Below are 21,091 nucleotides of genomic sequence, written 5' to 3'. Positions count from 1 at the left end.
GCCCAAAAAATTAATAAAGCCAAAATGTCATTAAAAGACAAGCAACAGTCTCATTATGGCAGAAAACTCTCTGCCAAAGTCCCCATAGTGGCAGATTCCTCTGGATTTGAATCTTAATTTAAAACACTACTAATCAATACCTTTTCATATCCTATAGAGAAAAAAATAATTTATAACTACAGTGGCCAATTCTGCAATCACTGTAAATACCTTCTATGTATTCTTTAAAGCTTTCTTTCTCATTTCATGACCCGTTTATTTTATATGACGGGCAAATTGTAGACTATGACAGCAGTAATATGGCTGAGATGTTCAGTTATATCCCCTTTAGTAAGTGTGATTGCTCAAGCCCTTGTGGTAATTGTTCTCATCCTCCTTCTTGTTATCTGTTTATCACATTGCAGTAAATGGAATTTTTCTTTTAAGGTTATTCCATTAGAATCATGTCAATCAATTCAGAAAAATGCAGGACTGTAATAATGAACTAACTCATCACATCTATTACTTTGCATTTCTCAATTAATTACAGTATCTCAAGAATATGCTATTTTTGGAATATGACCTCCATGTATACATTTAACACTATTCTTCACAGTAATAATGTAATCCCATCACAAGATGTTCAACAGATGTCTTTGCTTACTTAAGACAAGGTGTTTATACTGCATCTGAAAATAACCCATGCACTTGATAAAAACAGTCTTCTACAACACTGTTCAGGGACTGCAAGAATGTTGTTTAAGTCTTCATAATATCTTTGTGAGTAAGCATATGGGAGACAATAATCAGTTCACTAACTGCTGAACTAGCATCCTGTCTGGGTGAAACCACGGTCATATTATAGCATCTTAGTACAAGAAGATCAGGAAATTAAGAAAACTGTAACCAACAGAAATCAAACTAGATCTTGCATGGTATACAATGACTTCAGTTTTTTGTTTTGTTTTGTTTTTTAAATATCAAAGTTACCGCTTCGAAAAATGGAAAACACCATGACATCTAATTTCATTTCAAAGTGCTTAACATTTTATGTTCTACCTGAAACACATCCTGCAGAAGCAGTACCTTTTAATGTTGTGGATGGCTTTTGGTTCAGTTCTGGAGGAAAAAAAAAAAAGGAGGAGGGGAAAAAAGAAAAAAGCAGCTAACACCACACTCCCTCTAGTACGATGGTATTCTCTGAAAGTCTTCTACCTAGTGTGATCAAGTGTAAGTTGATACATTAATGCATTTCAGTAGTAATATCACCACAGGTTCAGTTGCAATTTTGTAGATTTCTTTTGTACTTATGGTTTCAGGTTCTGCTTTATTTATTTTTTTTGTGATCAACTAGAAGGTTGAGAAAGTTACCAAGATGGCACTCATAAGTATAAAGGTTAGGTACAACTGAAAGATTTAGTCTTTGTCCAAAGTCCTCCCTAGTATTTATGGGCAATTTCAGACATTCCTCAAAGTGCTCAGGTCACTTATGCCTGGGGCATCATCTGAATCATCAAAGGGCAATCCCTGCAACCCATGGCTGGATAGCCAGACCAGCTGGTGTTTGAAGACACAGACTTCTTAAAATAAGATCTCTCTCTACATTCTAACCAAACTTGTCTAGAGTAGAATCATTACAGCCCCTGTAGCCTTCCTGTATGAGGCTCTAAGAATGTTTTCAAACGTCTACATTTCAAAAACGCAGAACCTGTTGTCTTGATCCTTTATGTTACTTCGCTAACTCTCTACTCCATAAAACACAGCAGGGCAACGTGGCTAGGTCATTGTGAATTTCTTCTGATAGCTAAATAGGAAAGCCTATTGTTACATTGGGATAATACAGAAGATGGGATAATTCAGAAACTACACTAGCCCCTTCTCCTGACTGTACAGACATTGTCCATATCCGCTTAACTGTTTTTGAATATAAACACAGCTGTGCCACACCTCTATCAAGATAGCTCTTAGACTCATAAAAGCCTTGAAACATACATTTCAATCTATTCACTCTGCCCTCAACTTTTACCGCTGTGCCTTAGAACTGTACCTTGTCTGTTCCTGGACTCCTAAGCACAATCATATTAAGCAGCAAGTGAAGGAATTTAACTCTGAATTTGCTTGCATTTCTGAATTTAAAATCAGACCTAAGAGGTATATAAATCTAATTCTAATTTCTTTTATGTAAATTCAAACCACATGGAGAAAACAAAAATCTGTAATTCTGTTCGTTTTGGGCCTTTATAACTGACACCATATTAAGTTATTTAAGCCCAGTAAAATTTAATGGGAGTTATTCTTGTTCTTGCAATGGTTTCCACTGCAGAAGATACTTCCAGAAGCATGGTGAAGTCATTGTTTAATATTTCCCCTGAGACTTCCAGCTATGTAATGTGATAATTTTTTTCTTCTCTTCCAATGTTTATTACTGATGTAGAAGCATATTTACACCATAAAAGCAAAGCAGCTGCCTAGTGACCCTTGGGAATATACCTTTGTTAAGGAAGATTTTAGCCCCCTCCCAATAGTTTACTGCATTCAGGTTGATTTAGTATGCTGAAAAACAATCCCATTTGAAAGCAAGTTACTTTCTACTCACATACTCACTGTTTTCTAAGCTCTGTCCCTCTTGGGAGAAAAGGAAAGACAATATAAAAAACTTCTGGGACAGGCATGTGGTAGTCAATGTAATCGCTTGCCCTGAGTTTTGCACTTTAAGTTTTTGAGTGAAGGAAAATGGAAGTGTAGAACTAAATCACAAAACAGTGTTTTCAGGGTACTCACATGATCTATACCTTCTATAGGAAACCCTTCTATCCAAGGAATTAGAAATATTAATTGTTCTACATTACTTGACATGAAGGTCTTACTAGAATATTAACTTTAGGTTGCAATGGTATATTATGATTTTGCCTGTTAAAGTGTTCATATCTCTCTCCATTTAATTTTCAAAGTTTTTGGTAAGGGTTTTTTCTTTACCAGTTAAATTTTTCAGGTAGAGTAAGTCATCATCCAAGAAAGTGCACTGGTGGAAAATACCACATAATACAAAATTAATCAGTGTTTTGTTGGGTTTGGGTTTTTTTGGTAGAAGAATGAATGCAATATAAGTACTTGGCTTACAGGACTAAAATAGGTAAGCAAACCATAGCAATTACCTGGTTGAAAAAACTTTGCGTTTGGTATAATCTACACCCCAGTTGGGTACTACCATCAATGACTGCAAGAACCAGAGACTGCATCAGGAGGTACACTAAATCAAAACAACCTGCTGCATCTCTCAAAAAAGTGTATAAAATTATTTGTCCATGAGAATGCTCTCTCGAAAGAAGTTTAGCTAAACTCCAAATGCTAGAAAGAATCAATAAGCTATACCTAAGTCTTGTAAAAGGAAACTAAGAATTAAGGTTGTGTAACATTGGCAAGATTTTCCTCTGGAAGTAGTTCCGTGATTCTGTTTTCTTGGCTAGAAAGCTGCCTTTCATTCAGTGGCCTGTCTTGAGTAGTGGTCCCTTCTATTCTTTTCTCTTTTGTCTCATTATCTCACCACTTTTGTAAATAAAATGTCCCCCTATTCTGTACTAATTATACAAAAGTCTGCAGCCCTTAGAAGATTTACCACATTTACACCTCATTGCAGAACACAACAGTCATTGGAAAAACTCCTTTACCTCGTTTTCTCCACCTTTAAATGAAAGTAACTACATTGCTGCTTCTTTTCTTTTACTTACTTTTAAAATTCCTGAAAACCCATCTGCTCCTTTTTTCTGTCTTTATAAGCATCAGATTTGTTGTTATGCTTTTTCAGGTGGGAGAGCTGTTCTCCTACTAGTCTTCCTGCTGCGTGTTTAACGGTTTAGTTCCTCACTTGTTACACGCATGCAGGAGAGTGAAGAAGCAGGTACAGAACAGAGGTAGTAAAATGGTGAAATGCTTTTACTAATCTAGATAACAAGACTTCAGATAATTTTTTTTCTAATTTGAACACTATTAAGTACAGTTATTGCAACCAAAGCAAATAGGAAAAAAAACCCAAACAAACACCACAAATGTTGTCCTCTGTGGCATGTCAAAGGGACACGGTTATTGTTAAAAATAAGGAAATAACACACATTTCACCCAAAATGTGGAGATGGCAACTATAAAAGATACTACCATATTTAAATGATTTTTAAAAAGCAAGGCCTGAATGATGAAAATAGGTTAGCTTCCTATTCTTATGTTTGCACGTTGAACAGATTTAAAGTGCCTCAAGGAAAGTGTATTAATTCCAAGAGGAAACAAGGTTTCACTAAAATTAAACAAGGTAACAGAAATTAGTATTTCTCTTCTGTAGCATCTTGGTTTTAAAACTTAACAGTTTGACAATGACACTTTCAGCAGAATTTAGACATTAATAACATAACCATTGCAAATTCCCTCCTTTAGAACTGATAAGGAAGCACCAAGGACTTTCTTAGAGATCAAACTAAATTTGAAATCTTAAACTAAAGTTTCCATCAGCAGCCCAAAGCTCCTTTGTTAACTGGACTTAAAATAACCAACCACCAAACACACAATTAAATATACTTTCAATTTCCAGTTAAGGTAAATCAGTCCCACCCAAAATTACTAGTTAAATCAAAAGTTTCTCCATGCTGCAGTAAATTAACTACTATTAATGGCACAATGGTAATTACAAACCGATTGTTACTTCCTTGAGGTCAGTTCTCAACACAGCTGAAAACAATCTAGGTTCAACTTTGCATTGTTCTCAAAACGGACATATTGAAGGGAAAATCATAAGCACTGGGTCCTGATATCTGTAGATAATTATTCATGTGGTCTACACACAAAAAAAGGAAAGTGTGATGTGAGAGATACAACAGAATCGCTATTTACACTCTATTGACTACAAGGAAGAGACGGCTCATATCTTTCAGTTACCAGGAAAAGGTGACAGAACAGGAGAAGAATTGAAGTACAGCAACTTCTTGAGCATAGGTGTGACCAGCTTTCATACACAGGGAAGAAGGAAGGGCAGAAAATGGATGTCATAAACCTTAATAACCTGTTAGACACTAGAAGAAGCAGGCATCAGTGCAGGTGAGAATCTGGCAGACAAGATTTACCTGTCAGAGACAAAGGGAGGGCCAGGAGGAAAAACTGACCAGTAGTTTGCATGGATTTGATGGCTTGGATAGCAGAGGGTGCAACTGAGAGGCATGTGTTACACACACAAGGCAGATGCTGCCACGGAACCAGTAAATGCTGTTCACCTGTACTGGGGTGGCGTGGAAACAGCGAAGACACTTTACCTTTTTGATGCTATAAAATAACAGAGGCATGAGAAAAAGGTGCTTTCTTGAATAATATACCTCAGTCAGAAACCAGTAATGCCAGCCGTTAATAACACAAAAAATGACCTTGCATTTGATGTGATAATTTACTATGTTTGCCTGCATGACTCTATCATGAGAGACAGCTTGTCAAAAAGGAAAAAAGAGCAGAAGCCGGCTGCCAATCTTCAACTCAAGCATCCGCTGAACTCGTTGAATAAAACCAAACCAAGCTCAGAAACTTTGCTGTACTGCCAACCTCGCAGGCCGAATTAAACACAACACAAAGAGCAGGAAGGGGGGTTAATTTGCACCTCCAGGCTCCCTGGTTTTGTCACATACCTCCTATTTTCCTCGCTCGCTGACAAAAAGAATAGCTGCTGGGAATGCACGAGCTGAAGCAGCCGCACCCCAGCCTTCCTGGGCGTGCCTGGCGTGCCCCCTGGCAGCGGCAGCCACCGCCGCCACAGCAGAGGGGCGGCAGCGGCGGCGCCTCCTCACAGGCCTAGGGGGCGCAGCGAGCGCGGGGACGCGGCAGAGCGTCCCGCCAGGCGCGCAGGCGCGCGGCCGCCGGCGAGCGCGAGGACGCGGGACGAACTCCCCTCAGGGGGGCACGCGCGCGCGGCCGTTAGCGAGCGCGGGGACGAGAGGGTGACGCGTCCCCTCAGGCTGGCACGCGCGCGGCCGTTAGTCAGCGCAGGGGCGCGGGACAACGTCCCTCCCGCCTTGCGCGAGCGCGGCTTCTGCGCTCCCCCCCCGCCTCCTCCGAGCGCCGCGCGCCTGCCGCCCAATCAGCGGCCTGGCTGGAGGCGGTGCTGCCGGAGGGGGTGGGGGAGGAGCGGAGCGCTGGGGCGAAGAGCGTTCGAGGCGGCTGCGGGCAGGTCCCGCGCTGGCGGCAGGGCAGAGCGTGTGTGTGTGTGCGGTTGTGTGTGCGGGGGGGCTTCTCCTCCGGCGTCTGTGGAGAGCCGGCGGGCAAACGTGTATTGAAATACCCCCCCCGCCGCCCAGTCCTGACAGTTCCACACACATAACCCCCCCATCCAGTAGCTCCCTCCTCAGCTCCGTGAAGGATGTTCCCCCACACAGACACAGCCCCGTTGAGGTGTAGGTCAGGGGAAGGTGGGATGAGGCGGGGCGGGGGGACGGCGGGCTGTGGAGAGACGGGGGGGTGTGTGCGGGAGAGACGTGAAGGGAGACGGGAGGTGAGCCAGCAGGCGCGGCGGCCGGGGCGGGGGAGCGCGTCCGCCGGTTTTGAGGGAGGTGAGAGGGGAGCGAGGACGCGGGGCGGGGACGGCGAGGTAGGAGCCCGGGAGGGATGGCGGGTGACGTGCGAGCCTGCTGCCAGGGGAGGGTTAAAACCGCGCTTGTGCTGAAGGAGGCAAGAAAAGTTCAGGCTGTCTTTCGGGGGCGGGAGGGGAGAGCTGACAAGATTTTTGTTTGATCAACTTCGCGCTTAGGTGCTTTGTTTTTAACTTGCGTTTATCCTGGGTGTACTTCTTTTATAACTACTCGTATTCTTTCCTTTTAATACGGGGGGGAGGGAATCTCCCACGAAACTTTTCCCTTTACGGAAGGCGGGACTGAAACAATACCCGATGCATTGTTTAAATGTAAAACCTCCAGTGCTTTTTTTTTAGTTTTTCCTTTTTTTTTTTTTTTTCGGTACGGTTTTATTGCCGCCGCTGCTGCTGTTGTGATAGCGCTTTCCCTCTTGTGTTTACAGCTTCTGTAAGGGAGAGACGCTCGGAGGAAGAACCAGGATCCCTGGGCTGCACAAACAAGGAAAGCAGGAGTCCCTCTCAGCAAAGCTGGAAGGATTTCACCTTGTTGCTGTTTGTTTCGGGAGATTTTCCCTCCCCCCGCCCCGGACACTATCCAGCGGAAGGTTTGTTTCGTTGCTGCGTCCGTAGCCAGCCAGAAGAAAAGCGCTTTACATGTTAGAGGTGATTTTTGTCGTGGTCTCCCTGCAAGAAAGAGATCGGCACCAGTCTTCGAGGAGGAGGGAGATATGATCAACTGAGGTTTTCCCTACCTCCGGCTGAACGTGAGAGTTCAAGTGCCACCGCCGCTGGCCTGTGGCTGACTGCACGGCGAGCTGGAACCGCAGCCAGAGCTGCTCAATTTACCTGCTCGAGGACCCTTCAAACCCTCCTATTGACGGTAGAGATTTGTATCCAAAGGAAAATCGGATTAATATAAACTATGCAGAGCTTTGCGGCGATATCTGGAGACTAGCCTGTCTGCATGGCTAATCTTGAAATTGTCTGAAATAAATCCTTAGCGCAAGGAATAGCGAGACACTTTCAATTAGGTTTTTTTTCCCTTGACGCTTCCCCCCCCCCCCCCCCCCGAGAATTTAACACTTCCATCGCAAGGTTTTTACAGGAGAATGGGACACACGCTGGAAAACTCACCACGCTTCATAAAGATCACAGGGGTAACAGTTTCCATCATCGTTGCGGTATGAAAGGTACTCTTTGGATTGTCTGCTGGTGGCTAAGATGGATCAGTCTTTCTCTGTTTCTGTTAGCGATGTGCTGAAGGATCCGGATTTACTGAAATACTGACGCCAATAAACTTACTCCCTCTCTGTTGAAGGCATTGGATGTGACAGTGCAGAGAAACATGTGTTTCACATTTCTGACTGGTTGTTTTGGTGCAATCAATACCTCCACAAGAAACATTGACTTAGGTGGCGATTATCATACCGGGAGGCACACGGAGTGCTGCTGTCGGGTTGCATGCAAAGTGAGCACAAATCAAAGAGCCCGCCGTTCCTGTGGAGTGGGGGCTTCAGCTCCCCCCAAACTCTGGGGCAAAGGCAGCGGGCGATGTTCCCAGCCCACCAAAGAGAGCCCGGCCTCGGGGTGCGGAATGAGCAATGACCAAAGCGCTGTCAGGAGTGGCAGGCAGTCGGATCGGATGGGGATCAGTGAGGCAATAACGGTTGAAAGGAAGGTGGATCGCGAAATTATTGCCCGAAGGAATAGCAGGCGAGGCGGAATGATGATAAAGTTAAACTTCTGTTTCATCTTCTGTCGGGGATGGTGGGCGCTTCTGTTGCTTCAGCTCCACATGTTGCAAGCACTGGCACAAGGTAGGGCTAGAGACATTTTTGTTTATAGAAATGCTGCATCTGCCTTCTAAGAGGAAGGGAATCTCGCTCGGGTACAGAGAAACCCTTTTACTTTGTCAGAGGTAAACTGCAGAATTCGCACTGAGCTGATTTCGTGTAGGAATGGTCGTTTCTCATACACAATCGTTTCTTTATGGAGCAGGGATTTTCAAACTGTACCTACATGTTTCTTTCCCTTTCTCCTCCTATCCTTCCCCTATCCCCACCTCCCAGAGAGAATCAATAGCCCTGTCGGGACCAAACCTGCTTTTTTAATTTACTTAAATACGTCCGTACATTTCCGTTCTTTTAGGCAGCAAAAGAGTTAACTGCTGGTTGTGTGTGTGTGTTTAAAAACACTGTGCACTGAGATAAGTTATTAGGAGAAGGGGACTCATAAATCCGTCGACTAGAACTAAATCAGGCATGTAAAAGGAATTCTTTAAACATATGAGTACTATCCTGTGTGAACCTCGGTTCGAGCATTGTTCATTTCTTTTGGATTGCCAAGTAACATTTACCCGAGACAAAAACTGCAATTGATTCGTATCTGAGCATTCCCACATCAGAGATCCTTGCAGTCAAATGAGTCACTTGTAAACGAAGGGTCAGAGTCGACCAATAGACTTTAAATATCAAGTGTCAGTCACTTCGCATGTAAATTCCCTGCTCAAAAAATCGCCAAATGTAGCTTAATTCTTAATAATCCTTTGACAGAGTAAACAATAAATGGCAGGCAGAAGCATTACAGTTGGCTGCGCCAAATAACATGCTGAACAAACGCAGCTTTCACTTTCTTTGCTGGGTTGAGTTTTATTGCTGTGTGCATTGTCTGACTGAAGTGGTATGTGTTGGACAATGCAGAACTGTATCGTGTGGGACGACGAGTTAGTTATTAAAAGCGGAAGTTAATACTCGATGAAGGGGAATGGTCTTTGTGTTTTAGTTCTTTGTTTTCAAGTATTTCATAGGGAACAAAGGTGCATTCAGTTTTAATAACTGGATGGGCTTGTGTGTTGAGGAAGGGGGGTTATAAGCCAAGTCTGCTGTAGTTTGCTCAGGGTTTACTACCACATCCTCGGAAAGTTTGGAGCCGCAGGATACAGAAGAGTTTTAATCTAGTGTTTAATAATGGACTCCACCCTCATAAACCTGTTTCAGTGCTTTGTTTATGCTGTCACTGCTATTCCCAAACTACTTATGCTGAGGCCTGCAAGCCCTAACTGGGTATTGTTATTCTGAAGCAAGACATACCTGAAATAATTCCCTCTGCAAATTAAAATTCACGCCACTTTTTTTTTTCTTTTGGTAGTTGTTGATAGATGCCAACATGATGCTTCATTTTGGAAGACAAATGCCAATGATTCTTGCCGTTTATATTAAAAATGCAAAAATTTTTCATATAAGGCAGTTTTAGGTGCCAGTGATTCAGGAATTAATTTAGATGCCATGTAAAACAGTTTTCTGTGGTTTAGTAGTACACTAGCCATCTTACTGGATTAAAAAGTGAATTGAAACTTTTGTTTAGCACATAGTATAGAAAAAATTTTTGATAGCATATTTCAGATTACTAAGCATTTGCAGTAGTATCAGTTTTAGGTAACATATCTCAGGGAGTTATGCAGTGTTTACAAACTATCCTAAAGAAAAGTCCTAACACCAAGTTAGTTTTACCCATCAGTATTTAGGGAGGGGGAGGGGAAGCAAAGAGAATAAGATACATTCTGTCTGAGAAATATTGGTGCAGATAAAGGGATGGCTTTTAGAAGACATTAAACAATGAAAGATAAAACAATTATATAATGCAGAAACAAAAGACATTTTTATTTTTGTATAATGCAGAAAACGCAAATTACAGTTAGTCTTCTAAAAATTCTTTGACACATAAACCAGCATGGAGGTCTTAATGCAGAGTGCATCTATGAGGTTTTCACAAAATTTGTATTCATTTATAACTTATGGTTCTTTTTGTACTCTGAATTCTAATGGATTCTAATACATTCATCATTTTCATGCAAAAATTTACTTTAGAGAGAAGATGACAATTTTTATAAAAGTCCTTCATGAAAATGGAAATTCTGCTACAGCCACAGAAAGTTTTTAATGGAATGATGTGGTCATATGCATGAGAGAATTACATGACTACAATCTTTTTATGTGATAAAAAATGAACTTTCTAAATATATGGGCCATGGCTATTTTGAATTAATCATAATACTATGCTATAATGTTTCTATAATAACTATTTCAGCATTAAAGAAATAAGAAATATTTCAGGCATACTGAAATGCAGGTTCTTAGTTCATAGGAAACAGATTAGATGAAGTCATTGAGATTAAGTGTCTTATACTGCAAGGTGAATGGAAGAAAAGGTTTTCAGCTGCAACAGGTTGGTTGAGTATTCTCTAGACCTGAATGATCATCCATGTAAAAGCAGATCTTGAGGCGAACTGTAGATAAAACCACTTGTAAATTCAGTCTGTACTTAGCTCTTCACCTTTTCTGTCTTCTGGTAGTTGTGTTACATAATTAGACATAACGATTTATTTGATTTCTTTTTCCTTTTCAAAGTGAATTTAATTATTACGAAACATACAGTGGCTTATTGTACTGAATAATAAAGTATCGTCTTCGAATCTTAGTATTGTTAGTGCAGATCTTCTCATTACGGGAGTGATTTTCTGGGTGGAAGAAACGTACAGATGGCAAAGGTTGTGGCCTGTCCCATGAGCATAGCCTAGAGTGGTACTCCCACTTCTGCAATGGCTGCAGATCTGCACAGATGCCTGTTCAGACTGCTGTGTGTTTCACCCGGCTTACCACATTGGCCCATCTGTGAATGGGAAGCTTGTCAGGAAAATTAACCTGTAAGAGTCTGAAAACTGTTGCACATTTCTTTGTTTACTCAGTCCTTTATGCCTGCTAACCTCTGCCCTGCTGCCTCTTTTCATGGCATTTTTGTTAAATTTGAGTATTAGGTACCAGTTAGCCTCAAGTCATTGTGTGTCATCAAATAGTGATGAGGTGCTAATTGATAATCACTGTAATTATCAAATCAGAACTTGCAAGGTGATGGCAGAAGTGGATCATTTCGATACAGTAAGTAACTACTGTACTCAGAAGAACATTATCCTGCAGTGACCTCTAGCTCAGTGGTCTGGCATGCCTGGGCATAGTCCTGTTGAATACACAGAGCTCGTTGCAGGACTGGAATTTATTAGTTATGTATAAGATTAACAAACACTGATGCCTACTGAGGTACAAAATGTTTACTAAAATGTATGGAAATAGAAAAATTCTGCTTATTTAAATAGGTTGGAAGTTGCTAGAGGCTACTCTACATGCATCTTAGTGGATTTAAGTACCTTCCCAATGTCTTACTTTTGTTGAAGAGTAAAAGAATACTCACAAAATACTTCTTCAGATTGATGGCTGTTGTTCAGAATGATTTTAAAATAGATAAAAGCAGTGCAAAGCTTTAAGCTTCTCCACCAGGAGATGGGTATCTTTAAATATTAAGAAAGAGAAGCTTGTCTGATTTTTTTCTTAGTTTTACAGCAATGGAAATATAATCTTTTTATGCTACTTGATCAAATCTGTAATTCAGAATTCTACACGTACCTGAATGTGCATTTAAGGTGATATTGATATCTATTACGCTTTGACAGAAGCCGTGACATGGAAGATAGAAAAAAATGTTTCTGGGCCCCAACTTTTTTAATTCAAATATTTGATCTGGTGTAACTTATAAATATGCTAAGTGTAGGAAGTGTTTTCAAGCAAATTTCAAACTGCATTAGATGCAGAGATGATAAGCAGCTTGCATCGAGTATTTAGTTGTTGGAAGGACAGAGAGACGGTTAAATGTGAGGGCAATACTTATTGGAGAGTGAAAAGCATTCTGAATTAAATGTAGAATGATGCATTTCTAATTCCAAAAGATTCTGTTACTGTTTACTGGAAACTCATTAATTTGTATTGGATTTACCTCTTGTGTTCCCTTTCTTTAGATTAACATTTTAAGTATGTGCTAGTCTTTAAACAGGTGAATTATTTGTGTATATAATTATAATAATTAAAAAATTGATTTGGAGGAGTAGATACAAGCCTAGTCTTATCAGAAAGGGGGTTCAGAGAGTGGGCTTTTGCTGTGGCCATATCAGGCGACTTCTGACTCTCCCTACTGTGGTAAATCTGTGTTTCGTTTATATGCTTACATTTTGCTGAAAAATGACTTATTCTCAAGACTTCTCCAAGCAAGTTCAAAGAGATAGATATACATACCTATTAACATTTTAAGTATAGTGTTTCAGATAGTTTCTTGAGAGCGCAGTGTAACAGTACTACTAGAGGTGAAGGAAGACCATATGTACTAGGTGTTTATCAATGTTGTTTTCATGCATTACCAGAAGATGCTTAGATCAGGAACGACCTAGGTATGGAGAGAGAGGTTGTGGTAGTTCAGTCTCAGAGGTATGCTATGTGACTTTCACATCACTGAAGAAGAATGGAAGGCAGTCTGTGTCCATGGCTCATAGTCCTTGAAAGGTTGTTCTGGAAGGTTCTGTCATCTTCGTGCATAGTCCTATATTTTGAATAGCAAAGACAAATATTGGCTAATATTTTGAAGATTGTCTGACTGATTAAACAAACCAGAGAAATTTTAATAAACAATCTTAAAGTGAATTATTAGGAAGCTGTTAAGTGAAGGGCTTGGGCTTTTGTACGCCTCAGAGGGATTGTTCTTACCAGCACTTATGTACAAGCCTTGAATGCACTCTTGATTAAAATAAAACATTTTTATGCATTTAGCAACTTTGTATACAGGTTTACCTGAACATCACATTCTGAATGGACTAGTTATTTGGTTCACTTGGGACACTTTTGCTGTAATAAGGCTGTGGGCAGACTAGAGGCATCAGGTTCCTCATGGAGCAAAATCTTGTTCATGTTGAGTTCATTGCAGAAATAGACCTTTCTTCCTCCCTCTGCATATATACACACATAATATGTATTTAAATAGTTTTTAATTAACAATTTGATGATTTGTTGGTCTTTTCAAAATTGTGTTTCCTTGAAGTTATAACACACAAACTAGAATATTTTTTATAAGATGTGTGCAGAGATTAGAAAATGCCAGAACTAAGGTTGCTTGTGCATCTTTAATCTGAATTCTTTATGCATATGAATTATGATTAAGTTTAAATTGATACATATTACTTTACTGTCTACCTTAGTCAGAACTAAGACTGAATACTGCTTACTGATCAGTTTTTCAGTATTTTGTTTTCTTGTCAGTGCTTGGCCCCATCTTTCATTTACTTCAAATCTTTTAAAATCAGCACAAGATGACTTTTGCGTGGACTAAAGGAAGAACTGTTAGCAGCTATAGCGTGGCATTGGATTAGACTACTTACAGTTATTACAGCTGGAAAGCAGGTAATTGGTGAGACTTGGTTTCTATTTCTGACTATCAAATGAGTATTTTCTAGTGAATAAAGACTCTTCTCTCCATGTGCCTCAAAGATGACCCTTCACCACCCATATAGCTCATGCAGAACAAAAATACAACTCCATGAAAGGTCTGTTCCCGAAGAAGTTGGAATTTCTGGCATTATTTCTGCCTGTGCTGATTCTGGTCTTGTTACAGACTATTTCAGACAATTTCATAATTTTCATTCCCTAGGACTCTTCTGATAAGTGGCCTCACATGTAGCCTAGTTAAATTTATTAAATTTGAGATATGTAGTAGTTGGCAGACTTTATTATGAGAAGTGTATTGTTTTCTCAGTTTATTGGTTATAAATAGGTGTTACATAGATGGGATGAAATTTTTTTTCACCTACGTAAAACTTTCCAGTTCCTTTATGGACATGGTTTTTGAAATGTCACAGCCCTGGGACTTCTATAGGAAGATCTATAGGAAAGTTCTGTAGGAATTAGTTCATGTAGCACTTGCAGGTCTGAGTTCAAGGGGTTACATGGCTGAGAAGGGAAGAACCTTTTAATTTATTGTGCAACTTAATTACTTTTAAACATATATGACTTTCTGTAAGATTCATTCATTATACAAATTCTTGGCTTCTAGATGTACATGATATTTGTATACTGTATCTTAAGCATTAGTATTTTTGGTTTACTAATAGTTATTTTTTGTTCTGCCCTTGCTATGAAAAATAATAAATCTAGTACTAGAGTATATACTAGTCTGTTGTTAATTATATGTTTTATCTGTGAAATGCCCCTGAGGTGTAATACAAACGGCACCCTCACTAATATCAGAAATGTAGATCTAGGCTTTTTAAGGGCAGTGTTTTTAAAGTTAATTTTCAGCTGTTTAGCTCCCTGAACTAGCTCAAACTGAGGTCACACAGGCACCAGGGACAATGCAAAAGAGGTGACGGGGCATGATCCTGGCAGCCATCACTAAGATCAGTTTAAATTGTTAGAGAGTTTTCAGACTCAGACAAAACACAAGGGAATGTACGCTGCCTAACTTCTTACAAACATGTGGAGGCCGCTGTTCATGGGTAGAAAATAGAAAGGTTAGTGCCTTTAAAGGGGTGGTTTAGAAAACTTAACTTTGGATTTCTCCTCTGAAAGACCCTTCAAGTGAGTTTCTCCCTCCATTAGATGGAGTCTTCCTAAAGAAAGTCTTCCTATTCTAAGCTTGTAATGTAAGTGCTAAAGTTAGGTAATATGAATATTCCCCTTAATCTCCTTATATCTCAGCTCTCGAGACCTATAATGGGAATAATATTTTTTTCCTTAAAAAAAGAAACTTTGTAACTTAAGTTGCAAATTCCACAGGTATTACTTTTTAACATTTTTATCTAATATGCAGATTTAGCAGGTAAAAATGGTGGTATGAGCTCCAACAACTCTGATAAAAGGAAGTCTTTACCACCCCTTTATGCAAAATGTGGAAGTGGATTGTACAATCTTATGTCACACTGTCCAGATAACTTCTGAAGTGTCATTCTTGATAAATGATAAAGGATTTGCAGTTTTTAAGCAGATAACTTGAATCCTTAATCCTGTTTTTCACATTTCCATGCTTTATTGCAGCAGCCTGAAGAGAAAGTTGATTCTGGTAGATAAATCATTGTCCCTTAGGTCTCTTTAAACCACTTTGAGGTCTTTCAAGCCATAAGCCATATATTTTTCTAATAAAATCCTAGGTCTAATAAGTTATCTAAAAAATAATTTGTTGGGTATAGCCCTCTTGGACCAGAAACTAGAGAATAATGATACATAGCTCCAGTACGTGTTGCCAAAATGGTCCCACATTGATTCCAGGCTGAAATTGAAGAGTTTGTAACTCATTATTACACAAAGCATCAGAAGATCTGGTAGACACTACTTCCATCCTCAGATTCCTATTTGTCTAAATTTGTATATTTATTAGCTGAGAATGTTGTGGTTTTGGTAAGTGTTTTTGGCATTGAGTTCATAGGAAATCTACTCAGTAGCATTGCTACCTTTTAAGGGAAGGTACTAAGAAAATAATGGAACTGTAATGCAAATATTTCAAATGTTTAGACATTCCGAAACAATGCATTTCCTTATACTGGTACTGTTTGCTCACCTAACACTTGTGTTGAATACAGACTCAGTACAACACAGTCATGACTATCTTCCTTGCGCACTGGGGAATGTCCCTTGTTTCTTATTTCTTATCTGGCAAGAAGTGCAAAGGACATTAATGACTAAATACTTCTGAAATTACTAAATACTTCTGAAATAACTAAATGGTATGTGGTGATTGGAAAAGAAATATATGGTGCTATGCCATGCTGCCAATTCAAAGATAATACATCTATCATAACATGGAACACATGGCAAGTGACACACTGCTGTAGTATTGAAGTGGGTGGGAGGAGGTAAGGGGAATTCTCTGTCAGTATTTCTAAATGTGTGTACTGATTAGTGTAATTTTAAGTCCTCTTGAATCTGTGTATGTAGACGTACAACTAACTTTTCTTGCAGGTTGTTTGGACTGTTTCCTTTCCTTCAGTATTAAGAGGTTGAATAAACTTTGATTCACAGGATCACACAGAATCACAGAATTGTATAGCTTGGAAAAGACCTTTAAAATCATCGAGTCCAACTGTAAACCTAACACTGCCAAGACCACCACTATACCATGTCCCTAAGCACCTCATCCAAACGTCCTTTAAATACCTCCAGGGATGGCGACTCAACCACTTCCCTGGGCAGCCTGTTCCAATGCTTGATAACCCTTTCGGTGAAGAAAAATTTCCTAATATCCAGTCTAAACCTCCCCTGGCGCAACTTGAGGCCATTTCCTGTTGTCCTATCACTTGTTACCTGGGAGAAGAGACCGACCCCCACGTCTCTACACCCTCCTCTCAGGTCGTTGTAGAGAGCGATGAGGTCTCCCCTCAGCCTCCTTTTCTCCAGGCTAAACAATCCCAGCTCCCTCAGCCGCTCCTCATAAGACTTCTGCTCCAGACCCTTCACCAGCTTCGTTGCCCTTCTCTGGACTCGCTCCAGCCCCTCAATGTCTCTCTTGTAGCGAGGGGCCCAAAACTGAACACGGTATTTGAGGTGCGGCCTCACCAGTGCCAAGTACAGGGGCACAATCACTTCCCTAGTCCTGCTGGCCACGCTATTTTTGATTCTAACCTATCATGTTAACATAACATTTGCAAAATAACACCGTTGTGCTTTTTTCCCTGCTGTCCCCTTTGCTTAGGAGAAACTCTTTGTCCATGAGCAAATACGTCCTTTAAAGTCTTCAAGCACTCTTTTTTTCCTATGATGCATAAAAAACCTTTTACAGTAGCTCAGTTGATAATGCACTGGAAATACTGCTGTCCCATGATGAAGACTGTCTCATTGTTCACATGTATGCCCATCTGTGTGTCTTGCTGTTGTCCTCTATTTGCTTATCTTCTTGTCCCAGGTTGATAGACCCTCTACCACAATGTGCTTCTGGTCTCTAATTATTGCTCCTACATGCTATTGTAACACAAATAATGCCTACTGCTAGTAAAAGACTGAGGTGATAGTTTAAACCCCCTGATTCTACGTGCAAAATGTAGAACAGATTCCTTAGTTATCCTCTAACTGGACACAGAATAGCTTTTCTAGGACACTTGTATTATCTGAAGCAGGGCTTTTATTGTGCTGGAAGACCTTGTTCACAACAGATAATCAGAAAGATTGTTTCATGGTGGATTATCCCAGGCATTGTTTTTCAAAAATGTTAGATAAGACTAAGAGGCAGAGATCAAGTATAGTAACTCCTGTGTTTCACCTTTTGCTATTTTTATTGCCATGAAGAAGTTAGATTTGTTTTTGAAAAGGGAGTAACTGAAGTTACTTTTTAAAACCATTTTAACACATGCCACTTCAAACACCAGATTTTAAGCTAAATGCTATCAACCAATTTCCCATTTCCCTTTAGAATTTTTTTTTTTTTTACAAACATTAACTAGTTACTTCTTTATCATGAGCAACATCGGACGTGTCTTAAATGGAGAAAAATATTTGCATTATTGTTAAATTAATTTCCTGCATCAGCATGTGCAACCATCACTTTAAAAATAACATATTTTAAAAAGAAAATAATATTCTTTCTAGTTATCTTAATTTTTTTTCTTTTTTAAGTTCTATGCTATCTTCTCTCCTGGAACTAGTATGCAAAATTCTTAGCTTTTAAAGCCCCTGTTGAGAGGTCTGTGAGGTTTTTTTCGTCTTGAAAAGAATACATTATTTACATAGTCACTTCTTGAAATTTATAGACTGAGAGAAGGTGTTTCCTATTCACAGAGCCTAATCATGCTAGTGTTAGTTATCCATACAAGAAGGCTAAAATTTCACTTTAAAGTGTTTTTTTCCATGGAAATGGAAGAATAGATTAATTGATTCTGCCTTAATTCAATTAACAAAATAGGCTGGTGATGCTATTGTTTAATGAAGTCATCAGCAGAAAAACCTCAGGTGACTCTGAGGATAAATCTCCCATTTATCCATAAGTTTGAAGTAGGAACAAACAACAGAGTAAGGTAGATTTCATGCCTGTGCATTTTGAAGACTTACCTTGAAGTCATTTATGTAGTACCTAACATCTTTATTTCAAGTTCCTCTATACCAGTGTTGATAGCAGTCTTCCCCAGATTTAATTATTTTCATTATATATGATTTATTATTAGCATTTAATGGGTCAAATATTTGTGCGTATTTTTCTGAATCTTCAGTTGAGAATTCTGAGTTAATGAGAGTCATGTCAAACTCAAAAGTTTTAAGTGCTGGTAATTTGATGTTACATTCAGTATGTAAATGTATCATAATTAAAATGATGCCTTGTCAATCCCATTCAGGTTTCTCACAAGTATAATTTTCAGCTTTTGTATACTGGATATAGCTATGTCTTCTGCTACCCAAAACCTGAACAGGCATATTTATGGCATACCGATACCAATAAAAATCTGCAATGTTAACTGTTGTGCCTGTTAAAATGTGAAGAGTGCAAATCCTATTAATTCTGTTGCAGAAATCCAGGTAAGATCTAAAACTTAAATTTTTGACATTTTTGAATTGTTGAGCTCCACTATAAAAAAAATTAGTGGAGCAGCCAGTGAGAAAATATAAGATGGCTCTGCAATTGGACCATCCTGATCTCCTGAGCAGAGATGGATACTTTTCATCTATAACAATGCAGAATGGGAGCTTGATGCCTGCAAAATAGCTTTCACCAACAAATGTGGTATCACTTTCACCCTAAATGCTCTTCGACTGAATAGAGGTATAAAACTTTTTTCAATTTATCCTATATGTTTGACATTATGCTGAACGCATCTGTTTTAATATTTCCTTTCTATAGGCAATTTCCTCTATAAGTTGGCAGTCGGTGAGGAGAGATATAAACACAGCTAAACCACAACTACAGCACAGGCAAATGAAACTAAAAACTGTCAGCAGAGGAAGTTGTAGGCAGATAGAGCTTTTAAAATTACCTCAGAAACAGTGGTGGCTTCCCCTAAATAGGCTCAAGGAAGGTGGCTTCCAAATGGGCTCAACAAAGGAAGGATATTCTTTGGTCTAGGTTCTTCTCTCACTAAGTAGGATTGTGTTTTCATTGCCTTTTAAATTGTTAGTTTCATTGTGATGGTTAATAAATCAAGGATTAAATCAAAGATCAGTAAGTCAGAGTTATTTTTCTATACTTACAAACAACAAAATACAAAAGCTTTCACCCATTGGCACAGTAATAAAGGGAAGTGATTTTTCAGTATGAATTGGTGGCAGGTGAATTAGGAGACAGTATTTCTGATCTTCTAATTTTATTCTGTGGCTCAGTGACATCAGTGTGGTTTTAACTCTTCAGCTTGGGAAGAACCTCTCTGCTAGGGTGTATTCTGATCTCAGCTAAAGTTACATCCTCAGAAGTTTTCAATCATCATGTGCTAGTGCAGCTGGGTAATATCAAAAAGCTTAGCTACCCTTGATCACTCTGCTGACGTGGCAAAGAAAAGAAAAGAGTAACTATCGGTTTGTGCTTGTGCAGTCTGGTCAAAAAGAGTTATTACATTAATAAATGATCAGTGATATTATTTAATATCTGTCCTGATGGTTTAATACGAATGAGGTCGAAGTTTTCATATTGTATATAAAAAAATAAGTGCTGAGTATTTTTGGATTTCCACCCTTATATGTGAACAAATGTTCTTATATATAAGAACAATTCTTACAAGAATTCTTAGTGTTCTAAATATCTTTCTATAGAGCTGGACATTATAACTGCTGATAAACCAGCTTTTGTGCAAATGTTCTCTGTAGCAGAGTAAGCGTTAGCTGCCACTTTATTAGAATTAACAGCATAGCTACTCATGTTTACTTGAAATTCGTTGCAGCGTTAAGTGGTTAGGCATTGGTGCTTTGGTAAACTATGGCATATTGCATGTTTTTTATAACCAATTAGTGAGTGTTGGTGTTGGGCATGTGCAGTGCATCTAGATGTCACTCACACTTGAGTTGAATTTAATTGACATCCATATCTGTGTGTTTACCAGAAGAGTTCTGTTGGAACTCTTGTGACAAAGACAGTGGATATTATCCAACCTGGAAAAGAAAGAAAATGTTTGCTATTGTTTATTTTATTACAAGACCAGATATAGTGCTGTTCTAAGGACATGACTGCCTTGACTGAAAGAGCTCCCAAAACCAGTACTGGAGTTGCCAGATATGGAGTTCCCATAATTGAGTCAAATCTTATATTCCATGTGAAAGGCAAATGTCAATTTCATACATATTTGCAGCTCTCAGTCACTTTTCCAGACATCCAAGAGTCTCAGCTGCCTTGAAATTCTGGAAAAGCAGCTACATGCTGCATAAACTGTGTGTATGCATGCTTGGTCAGATGCTGCATCAAGGCAAATAAAACAGAAGACATGGCTATTCAGACCTCACATAGTAAGCTGACAAATGGAATGTACAGTACATATGAAGAACTGTTCATAGCAATTGATATAGCGGGGATTTCTGAAGCCTTGAGTGCGTTCAAGCCCTCTGAAGTCCTATTAGTGATGCTGGTCAGAAGTTCTTTTACTTTTCTGATTTTTGTAGACAAAGCATTACCTCTACGTAGAAAGATGTTTTAAATTAACGTATTATTATTAGGCATATTAGTGCTTTGCATAATTATATTTTCCAA

General features: G+C 39.3%; 2 protein-coding genes across 4 annotated transcripts in view; one reads left to right on the top strand and one right to left on the bottom strand.

Moving 5' to 3' along the window:
- Positions 1-6,021, bottom strand: part of CARD11 (caspase recruitment domain family member 11) — a 116,522-nt gene extending 110,501 nt beyond the window's left edge. For all 3 annotated transcript variants that reach the window (XM_075515468.1, XM_075515469.1, XM_075515470.1), the window contains exon 1: positions 5,637-6,021. The gene's annotated coding sequence lies outside the window, so the exon portion shown is untranslated. The remainder of the gene's footprint in view (positions 1-5,636) is intronic.
- A 669-nt stretch (positions 6,022-6,690) lies between these two features.
- The window catches only part of SDK1 (sidekick cell adhesion molecule 1), a 430,085-nt gene continuing 415,684 nt past the window's right edge, over positions 6,691-21,091 (top strand). Inside the window, exons 1-2 of the mRNA XM_075515084.1 lie at positions 6,691-6,751; positions 7,018-8,391. Of these exons, the coding sequence (XP_075371199.1) occupies positions 7,920-8,391 (472 nt within the window). The 5' untranslated portion in view covers positions 6,691-6,751; positions 7,018-7,919. The remainder of the gene's footprint in view (positions 6,752-7,017; positions 8,392-21,091) is intronic.

This window comes from Mycteria americana, chromosome 12 (genome assembly GCF_035582795.1).
Source record: "Mycteria americana isolate JAX WOST 10 ecotype Jacksonville Zoo and Gardens chromosome 12, USCA_MyAme_1.0, whole genome shotgun sequence".
In the NCBI taxonomy this organism is placed as follows: domain Eukaryota; kingdom Metazoa; phylum Chordata; class Aves; order Ciconiiformes; family Ciconiidae; genus Mycteria; species Mycteria americana.
This window is presented reverse-complemented; position numbering and strand designations above follow the sequence as displayed.